This window comes from Ascaphus truei, chromosome 8 (genome assembly GCF_040206685.1).
Source record: "Ascaphus truei isolate aAscTru1 chromosome 8, aAscTru1.hap1, whole genome shotgun sequence".
Taxonomy (NCBI): domain Eukaryota; kingdom Metazoa; phylum Chordata; class Amphibia; order Anura; family Ascaphidae; genus Ascaphus; species Ascaphus truei.
The window spans coordinates 83,542,694-83,553,504 of NC_134490.1; the positions used below are offsets into that span (position 1 = coordinate 83,542,694).

Sequence of the window (10,811 nt, forward strand, 5' to 3'; positions counted from 1 at the left end):
CCACACATTAATACTCTCACTGACAGGCACACATCTACACATTAATACTCTCACTGCCAGGGATGCATCCACATATTAATACTCTCACTGCTTGCCAGGCACGCATCCACACATTAATACTCTCACTGACAGGCACACATTCATACTCTCACTGCCAGCCACACATCCACATATTAATACTCTCACTGCCAGGCACGTATTCACACATTAATACTCTCACTGCCAGGCACGCATTCACGCATTAATACTCTCACTGCCAGGCACGCATTCACGCATTAATACTCTCACTACCAGCCACACATCCACACATTAATACTCTCACTGCCAGGCACGTATTCACGCATTAATACTCTCACTACCAGCCACACATCCACATATTAATACTCTCACTGCCAGGCACGTATTCACACATTAATACTCTCACTGCCAGGCACGCATTCACGCATTAATACTCTCACTGCCAGGAACGCATCCACACAAATAATACTCTCACTGCCAGGCACGCATCCACATATTAACACTCTCACTGCCAGGCACGTATTCACGCATTAATACTCTCACTGCCAGGCACGCATTCACGCATTAATACTCTCACTGCCAGGCACGCATTCACGCATTAATACTCTCACTACCAGCCACACATCCACACATTAATACTCTCATTGCCAGGCACACATCCACACATTAATACTCTCACTGCCAGGCACGCACCCACACATTAATACTCTAACTGCATGGCACACATCCACACATTAATACTCTCACTGCCAGGCACCCATTCACGCATTCATACTCTCACTGCCAGGCACACATTCATACTCTCACTGCCAGGCACGCATCCACAGATTAATACTCTCACTGCCAGGCACACATTCATACTCTCACTGCCAGGCACGCATCTACACATTAATACTCTCACTGCCAGGCACCTGACCATACAGGATTTAAGCACACACTCATCCCGTGAGATTTTCCTGTAGAGCCATTCCCTGAGCAGGTAAGTAGTTTAGCATTGTATGAGCAAATGTGCCCAGCAGAGTGCAGCGCGAGGAGGGTCCGGATGATAGGGGCTTTTATTGGAGGAAGATGGCGCTGTGGGAGGAGCTCAGGTGAGGGAGAGGAGGAATGAGGCTGTGGCAGTGATTTGAGGATTAGGAGTAGGAGCTCAAGAGTCATTGGCCCAAGTACTCGGTTTAAGAACCATCCACCAAGGAATACCCACAGGACAGTGGGAATGGTACTGTGCATCATAGCTGCTGCCCTGACAAAGTATCTTATTGTCTCCCTTCCCCAGCAAAGTCCACTTTCCTTCAACCGTATCCTAGAAAACCCCTTTGGCAACGACCCATGAACCCGAGGAGTGCAAAACTGAGGCATGATGAGAATTCTCAAATTAACCCAAACTACTAAATAGCACACAAACACATTTTATTAACATCAAACATTTGTTACGAAGCATTAATTGATATGTCAATTTCATTTTGAAGTCTACAGTACATTGCATAACATGAAACATGTATATGAAGAATGTTACATTTTGTAGACGATTTTAGTGTGTGCTATACTAAAGTTATACAATTTAGTATGGTTCTCAATCAAATATAAACATCATGCAAATTAATGTTTGCTGTTTTAATTCTGGACTTTCTTTTTGGAAGAAATACACTTAAGCAGGTATTACAATATCCAGGAACCATATTACAATCATTATGCAAACTTTTTATTACGCAATTATTTTCTCAACGTTTTAACCTTTCCATTTGGTGACAAGCAATTGAAGAAGAAATTTGTATGCTGCACACCACAAACAAAACAATGCATTCAATATTAGCGGTGCTGCTGGGTCAAGGGGTACCTGTCCTGGTGATCCTGATCTGAACTGAAGATAAGGGAGATCCAACGCACAACGGATTTGCTAAATAGAAATTTATTGTGCCACACGTTTCGACCATTAGATCTTTCTCAAGCCTGTCACTTGAGAAAGACCTAACTGCCGAAACGTTGTTTGACACAATAAATTTCTATTTAGCAAATCTGTCGTGCGTTGGATCTCCCTTATCTTCAGTTTAAGCAATTGAAGAAGCCTCCACAACTGGAGCATACAGCCATATATACATTCAAATACATCTGCACGCAGATTGCAACTTTGCAATGGGACTGGAATAACTACTGTATTTATCATTAATATAGGGATTATTATAATTCTATTGGGTGAGTAATATACCACCGCTGCATAGTAACTTTTTTTCACTTGGGGTGTTTGGGCTTTAACTGTGGGGGAGACTCACTACGTGCCCTTTTGGCGTATCACACGGCGATCAGGCGTTAACTTCCTTTCTTATCAATGGCAAACACAGGATCACAGTGCGATATCCCGCGTCCGCGCGTAGTGAGTCCTGGCCTTTTTATTATGTTTTTCTTTCTGTAAGAACTGTCAATTCTCTCAGTGGCTTAATTCAGGTATTTGTATTGTATTGTTCTGCACTAAATTACCTGATCCTATATTTGTTGATTATTAACATTTTTGCTGTTTTGAACTTTGTGGCCATAACAAATGTGTATTCTCATTGTGCTTAGCATGTTAGCTGTGCTGTGATCTATAAGTGGTACACAATATTAATCTCAGTCTTCACTATACAACACTATGGTTTTCAGGTACTTCCACCACTGATATATTTGACAGCAGTATGTATTACGGTGTGTGACAATATAATAACACTGTATACTAAGTATATAGAAATGCATGTAAGTGTTTGCATATTCTTCATTTACACGTTGCAAAGCCTGTAATTCATATTTTCAATCTCATGTCACAAAGAGCACTCAAGTACTCTTCATTATAAGGATCACATTCATGGGCTTTTTCATAGCAGTCAGTTGCTTGCATATTCTCTCCATTCAGCTGATGGACAAATCCAAGCAGGGCAAACCCAGTGGCATCTGACGGATTTCTTTTTATTATTTTTTTAGCCAACTTGTTCAAATTCAATGCAGATTTTTGTTTTGTTTTGGTTTGAATGCTTATCATGAGCACCTCTTTGTAATGTCTTATGGCTTCAGATTCGGATTTCCCGTGATATTCTTCATAAACTCCATAACTGTAGTGGATTTGTTGCTTCTCTTCACATGTGAGATTTTCCATGCTTAGCACTTTTTGAAATGTTTCTTCTGCTTTTTGGAATTGATTTCCGTCAGTATACATGTTTGCTAGATCAACGTGTGCGTATACAAAAGATGGTTTCAACTCCAGAGTCTTTTCAAAGTAAAATGTGGCATAATTAATCATTTCCCTTATTTGTTCTGTGTAGGTACCAGTGGGTTGAAAATTGAACTTTGCAGCCTTTGCATCTCTTTTCAGTTGTATCATATTTTGTCTGTAACAAAGACCTGCCTGGTGGTGAAGAAATCCAGAGCTGGGAGTCAGTTGTATTGCTTTTTGCAGAACCTCAAGAGCCTCCTTCGTCATTCCTTCTCTCCTGTAAAATTTTGCAACATAGCGAAGTAGATATGGATAATCTGGTGTTTGTCTACGTGCTTCCTCAATGCACTTTTTGGCCTCTTCAGCTTGGTTAAAATCCTGATGTTTCAAACCAAGAAGAGCCCTGACCACTGTATCTTTTGGATTTAGCTGCACGGCACGTTTCAACAGTTCCAGTGATAGAAGTTCATTAGTCGGGCACTTGGTTTCCTTGAAACCTTCCAAGCGATACACTGCAGTTGCATAGCCCGTGTTCCACTCAGGATTTTCTGGGTCGATTTCAAGAGCCTTCTGAAAACATTCTTTGGCTTTTTCATAGTATTCTCCACAAATCGTTAACACACACCAACCATGTTCACCGTATATCTCAGCAAGCAGGACATTGCTACTGAGAGCGGTTTCAAACTTCTTGTGAATTGTTGCCACCTTGTTAATATAGTCCTGAGCCTTTTCTAATTCGTTTGTATGATAGTACAGCCATGCGTAGTTACCATAGGTCACAACGCATTTAATGTCTCTTTCATCAGATTGCGTTTTTGGGATATGCTCTTCAGCTATTCCTAGCTGGGCAATGGCTTCCTCATTTTCGCCTTTCAGATGTTTTATATAGGCCAAAAAATTGTAGATCATGTATCTGCGTGTAGTGATTAAAAATTCAACTTGATCGTTAAGCCGCTCTTCCATGTTAATAATATCACAATCCTTTTTCAGTGACTTCCATGTAAAAGGGCACTCCAGCTTCAAGAGGCTGGTCTTCAAAGAACTCTTTAAAAGCTCACTAAGAAATAAAAGAGATTGGGCATTAGCTTGTAACAGCATTATACTATGAGGCTGCTATTTCATGCTACAGTAGTTCTAGAATTTACAGTAATACTGTAAGTACTATGATGTAAAAAAAAATGGAACAAACTTGCACTCTCCCCGTCTACTCTAGCAGTGGACAAATGTGTCTTAAATAGAGGTGTTAAGATCCTGCAACCATACTGCTGATGCACACAACTACAAAATACCATATTGGATTAGCACTCAAAAAAGAAATCAAAGAAGATAATAATAGACTCAGGTGTCACTTTTGGTCTCACCAAGTTTCTTCTTTAATGTATCAAAAATCATCAGCAATACAAACATATATAAGAACACACAAGGAAAGGTAAGTCAGCAGACAGACACAGCCTGACGAAGGGGCGAGGAGGCCTTGAAAGTTTCTCTAATTTGCACATTTACTAGTGTCTGCTGACTTACCTTTCCTTGTGTGTTCTTATATAAGTTTGTATTACTGCTTATTTTTGATACATTAAAGGAGAAACTTGGTGAGACCAAAAGGAACATGTGAGTATCATTATCTTATTTGACATATTTTGCGAGTGCTGATCCAATGGGACATTTTGATAACATGATGTAAACCACATAGATATTTCAACTAGACGTGCAAAACTTTCACACAAGTTCATGCAAGTGGTGAATTTGTGTTACAGACACACAGATATACAGTATACCATTAGCATATAGGGATTTGATTTGAGGATCCTGATCAACAAAATGTGTCAACTCTCTAAATCAACTCCAAAGAGGCTGACGTTTTTTCACCTCCAAAAAAAACCTAATTGTCATGCTATTCAATAAACCCTGGAGAGCTGTGATACACAATCATTTTTTCCTTGGCTGCCGTAGGGTGCATTCGCAGAGTAGAAACCCAATTGCACACCTGGTGCTAGTGTAAAAAATATTAATACACCTATAAAATCATAGTATTATTGACTGCTAAGTAACCATAGTGGTCATACTTGAAAACGAGAGGTAACTCTCAATGTACTAATTCCTGGTAAAACGTTTGATAAATAAAGGTATTATGCATCAAGCAACGGATTCAGGTTTTGTTCTGCAGCACATTTGTTTTCAATTTTTTCCCCTCCTTGGGACATCAATTAGCAAATACGTGAGTGTGCGAGTGTGCAAGTGTGAATGTGTGTGAGTCTGTGTGCGTGTTTAGTTTTTTCCTCTTATCTATATATTACAATGGCCTACAGACCTATTAGCAATTATTTGTTAATAATCCGTTCTTATTATTAGATGGAGGATAGTTAGGTATATAGGGGTGGAGATAGTGGGAGTAGATGCTGGGGGCATGTGCCCCAGAGAGAGAGGTTAGGCCTCCCTGTGCGAGGTGAGAAGGGTTAACCCCTTGTATGCCTCAGCAGCAGGGCCGGTGCAACCACTAAGCAACTTAGGGTGGCACATTTTGGGGGGCGACAGAAAAGGTGGAGGAGGAGGACAGTGGGTGGCAGGAGAGGAGGAGGAGAATGGCAGGCAGCAGCGGGAGAAGAGGAGAAAATCAAGCAGCAGTGGGTGAAAAGGACAGAGAATAGTGGGAGCGGAGCAGGGAGGTAGAGGATGGCCGGGGAGGCATGTGCCCAGATCCTCCCGGCCACCCTGCTCTGCTCCTGCGGTCCTCGGTCCTCTTCTCCAGGCACTGCCTAACATCCTCCTCTGCTGCCCTGCTCTGCTCCTGCCATTCTCTGTCCTCTTCTCCCACCAACACCCGTCATCTTCCTCTTCTGCTGTACTGCTCCTGACATCTCCACTTCAGACCACAGAAACCAGGTAGTTAAGAGGAGGGGTGAGAGAGGAGGGGGGGGGGTAGAGGAAGAGGAGGGGTGAGAGGCAGAAGAGGAGAGAGTGACATAGGAAGAGGAAAAGAAGGAGGCTGAGAGAAGAAGAGGAGGAGTGTGAGAGTATGAAAAGGAGGGGGTGAGAGAGAAAGAGGAGAAGGAGGAGGTGACAGGAAGAGGAGAATGAGGGGGGTGAGGGAGAAAGAGGAGGGTGGGCGAGTGAGGAAGAGGAGGGGATGATAGAAGAAAAGGAGCGGGGGTGAGAGGAAGAGGAAAAAGAGGGGTTGAGAAAGGAGGAGGGGGTGAGAGGACGAGAGGGAGTGAGAGAGGATGAGTAGGGGGTGAGAGGAGGGGGTGAGAGAGGAAGAGGAGGAGAGGGGTGATTGAGAAAGAGAAGCGGGGGTGATTGAGGAGGAGGGGGTGATTGAGGAGGATTGTGAGGGTGTGAGAGAAAGGAGGGTATGACAGAGGAAGAGAAGTGGGAGGGGGGTGCGAGGAGGAGTGGAAGAGATGGTGAAATAGGAGGAGGAGTAAGAGGCGAGGTGAGAGAGGAAGAGGAGGAGGGGTAGGGGGTGAGAGAGAGGAGTTGGAGGGGGTGTGAGAGATGGGGGTGAGATGAGGGAGGTGAGGAGGGAGGGAGAGAGTGGAGAGGGGTGAAACGATAGAGGAGGTGGGGGAGTGAGACAAGAGAGGATGGGGAGAGGGTGAGTAAGAATGGGGCTGTAGGCGGACGCTCACAGAGGTATGCAAGGGAGACTGATTATAGTGAAATTAAATAAGCCTTTTATTGCGCCTTTTCCTTAACATCAGGAAACCATCCAAACAATGGGTAAACAAAGCTTCTGTTCACTTGGGAGTATTTCTAGTGAAATACTATGCAGTTCACAACTCCCTTAGATTAGCATGTCTCCCAGCCCCAAACATATAGCATGAAATGAACAGATATAAAAAGTCTTGTAAATAAAAGTCTTACACTGGCGACACACTTTATTCGAGCTCGGCTAGTCCCACGAATTCGGGTATACCCGGGTGTATTGAGGTTTGTGACTGTTTTCTGCCCGAGTGCATTGGGTTATTTTCCAGGCAGGGATTGAAGCATTTTATTCCCGCTGGCTGCAATACTGCACAGTATATATATATATACTGCATTACAATTCATGAATTTATGCCATCTGGTAGACACGCGAAGCATTGCAGCCTATTAAATCCTAATCATTAACATTTAACAGATCAGCCGCCCGTCAGCCAGGCATGAACCCAGGCTGGGAAGGCAAACGCAACGGGGCTTGTCAGAGGTGAGGAGCGGCGCATTCCAGGTATCTGCCAGGTACATACTGGGTATTTGCTCGAATAAAGTGTGTCGCAGCAGTATCTGTTCCTTGTGGTTTGGAGGGAAAATCTTCTCTGTTCCTGGTTGCTACCTTTTCTTCAGGGTTTGTCAGCATTCAGGTTTAGAAGTTTCCCCTGTGTCTTGAAAGCAGCTCTGCTGTTTCTTCTGGCAGGGCTCAAGACAAGTTTCTCCAAGTTCAGCTCAGGTGTGAGCTAAGGAGTCTCTCTTCCTGTCTCAAAAGACAGGCTTTTCTAAGCCATCTAATCAGGCAGGTGGTGTTTGTTAATTGACTACCAGCAGTTAACCACCACACTGCTGGATTAGAGGCACATTACCTGAACAGGGATAACTCCCCTGTTACAGGGGCTATAATAACAAAATATGAATCGGAAAGTTTGGGGGCGGAGCGGTTCTGAAGGTTTGCCTAGGGTGCAGAATACCCTTACCCTTACACCAACCGGCTTAACAGTTAATAAGGGATTGCATGTAATATAATGGGTAGTTCGGTAGATAATTACTTCCCACCTTCTGTCTCTGTAAGTTCTCCCATTTACTATTTAGATTGTAAGCTCTTCATGGCAGGGACTCTTTCCTATTGTTTTATGTATGTAGCGCTTATTTGCATTGTGTTATAATATTATGTCACATGTATTACTGCTGTAAAGTGCTATGTACCTAGAAGGAGCTATAGAAATAAAGATATATATACATAATTAGTATTATTAATCCTTTAGGTAATATGGCGGACATGACGGGATGCACCATACATGATGCACGGCTACATGACCACGATGGTTACTAAGGGGTTCGTCTTTGAAGTCTTTTAGTACCGATTGAATCCAGGTATAAATTCTAATTCATTGTAGAGCTGCATCTTCCGCAGTGAGGATAAAAATTAACGAAAATTATTCTTTTTTTTTTTTAATTAAGCAAAAAGTGTAAAAATGTCTCAGGGGACGACGTCCCAAATTATTTTGTAATATTCTAGTGAAAAGAGTAATAATCAGTGGTTAAAATGCGTACAAATCAGACAGAGATGTCAATTAAAAAACAACTGAACGAAGCAGTAACATAATTTTTTTTTATTCATGTTTCTTTAGGGATTTGTCTTTATTGTGCCCAATAAAATTTTAGAGGAAGTTGCTAAAATAATTTTTTCTTTTATTTGGAGAAATAAACATTATTACTTAAAACAATACATTTTAGCAAGTATATGTTAAGGGAGCAACAAAGATTTCAAATTCAAAAATAAAACACTTTTCTAAAAACATTTGTTTGCTAAAAATGTTTTGTTGGGGCTTTAGTTATTATTCTAAATCAAAATAACAATATATTGAGTTACTTGGAATTTTTATATTAGGCTAGTTCAGTTACAACTCAGGAATGTGGACTTGTTTTTGGTGCCATTCCAACTTGGAGGGGTGTTCTGAAAATACAGTATGGTACAGAGAGCATGTTTGTTATTGAGCCTAGAGGACAAAAAACTATGAATTTGTAGCTGCATTCAATCTAAACCCCTTCAGTGTACATCTGTGTCACCCCAAATGCGGACACTTGAAGGGGCTCCCAAAGAGCTGCTCCCCTCTGCACAGGACCAGCATGCTAAGGGTTAACATTTGCTTATACTTTGTGGAATGTCAACCACACCCACTGGAATGTTAATGAGCCAAGAGGACAAAGAACTTTGAATTCGCAGCTGCATTCCATCTGAACTCCTTCAGTGTACATCTGCGTTGTCCGAAAGGCGGACAGCCTTTGGAACAGGCGAAGGGCAGCTAAAGGGTGTGAGCCGTTTGCTGATGTTTGGTGATGTTAAAGCTTCTCTATTTCAATCTGAAACTCACCAGCCCTTTATCCCCTGTACCCAATTTTCCAACTCTATCTGTCCATGAAATGTCTGTGAATTGATGTATAACCTCTGTTCTTTTAATATAACCAGGTATTGTTATACATCTGTGCCCAGGACATACTTGGTAACGAGGTAGCTCTCAATGTATTACTTCCTGGTAAAACATTTTTTATAAATAAATTGACCAATCCCCACTTTATTTGGCATCTCTTCTATTTCTGGGTAAAAAATGCAGATTTAGTAAAAAAAAAATCATTTTAATCAGAGCATCACTCAACCCTTTTTCTCCTGCAGTTGATTTTTGGAACTAAATGTTATTCAGTTCAATGTTTGGTCTCTGTGTAATACATTGCTGCCCACCAATAAAATGCATTTTTTATCAAATTATACACCAGATTCACCCTATAAGAAGTATGTTATCAAAATTTAGCAGTGATAATCAGGTTCAATACCCGGTGTCAGCACCATGTGACCTTGGGCAAGTCACTTTATCTCCCTGTGCCTCAGGCACCAAAATCATAGATTGTAAGCTCCACGAGGCAGGGACCTGTGCCTGCAAAAATTCCTGTGCTGTGTACTGCGCGCTATACTGTAACTGTGAAGCAATTTGAGTCCCACTGGGAGAAAGATGCTATATGAAATAAAGTTATTATTATTATTATTATATTGATGAGATTTGTGCTTTTTGCTTGATGAAAAAAAAGAAACTGTTACTTATGTATTAACTGTAATTACATTAAAACCTTTTGGAAACAAGCTAGTTTTCTGGGGAGCATTTGTTTAAATCCTGTAGTTAATATTCATGACAGCGGTGTGCTGCTTTAATTCATTGGGACAAAAAGATAACAATAATGACATTTGATTCAAAGAACTTTTTCCTAAAATGATAAATAAATGTACTATTAACTAAATGAAATTTTAGGGCAAAAGCCTTGTTTTACTCTATTTAAAATATAGGTTGGACAGTACTTTCCTTCTATCCTATTATGTAGAAATCCCAATAGTTAAGGCAATTAAATCTTCTTACCATGGATGTCAATTTGACAAATAAAGATTCTTAAAAACAATTTAATGATTCTTTTAAACATATAAAAATAAAATACAAATCTGTACATTTATACTATGTATGACCATACTCAAAATCAAATAAGGCTAGTATATTACTGCCGGATAAATATATTTACCTCATGCTGATACAGTATCTGGGTAGATTTCTCTCTCGTGTGGCTGTTGAGCTGAAAGATGCTGTATGTTGGCTCTGGTCACTGACTGGCCTTTTATACTGTACAAGACCCACTGTGGGTATCGCATGATGTTTTTTATTGCTGCAGTCATGAAGTGAATCGAAACTAGAAACTGAACCTTAGTCTGATCTGCTCTCCAGATAATGATGTCTTGTCGGAGAAACTGAAACTGGCAGAAACACTAACACTAAAACAAGCCGTGTGACTTTCAGCAGGTAACAATAATGATAATAATAATAACTTTATTTCATATAGCTCTTTTTTCCCAAATGGGACTCAAAGCGCGTCACAATTACAGCAT

The 10,811-nt window shown here is 41.1% G+C and overlaps 1 protein-coding gene across 1 annotated transcript; it reads right to left on the minus strand.

The window, feature by feature from the left end:
* Positions 1-1,430: 1,430 nt before the first annotated feature.
* LOC142502070 (interferon-induced protein with tetratricopeptide repeats 5-like) lies at positions 1,431-10,503 on the minus strand. The gene is made up of 2 exons (XM_075612878.1): positions 10,451-10,503; positions 1,431-4,256 (listed from the first exon to the last, which is right to left on the minus strand). The coding sequence occupies exons 1-2, from the start codon at positions 10,453-10,455 to the stop codon at positions 2,792-2,794; spliced, it is 1,470 nt and encodes a 489-aa protein (XP_075468993.1). The 5' UTR covers positions 10,456-10,503; the 3' UTR covers positions 1,431-2,791.
* Positions 10,504-10,811: the final 308 nt, after the last annotated feature.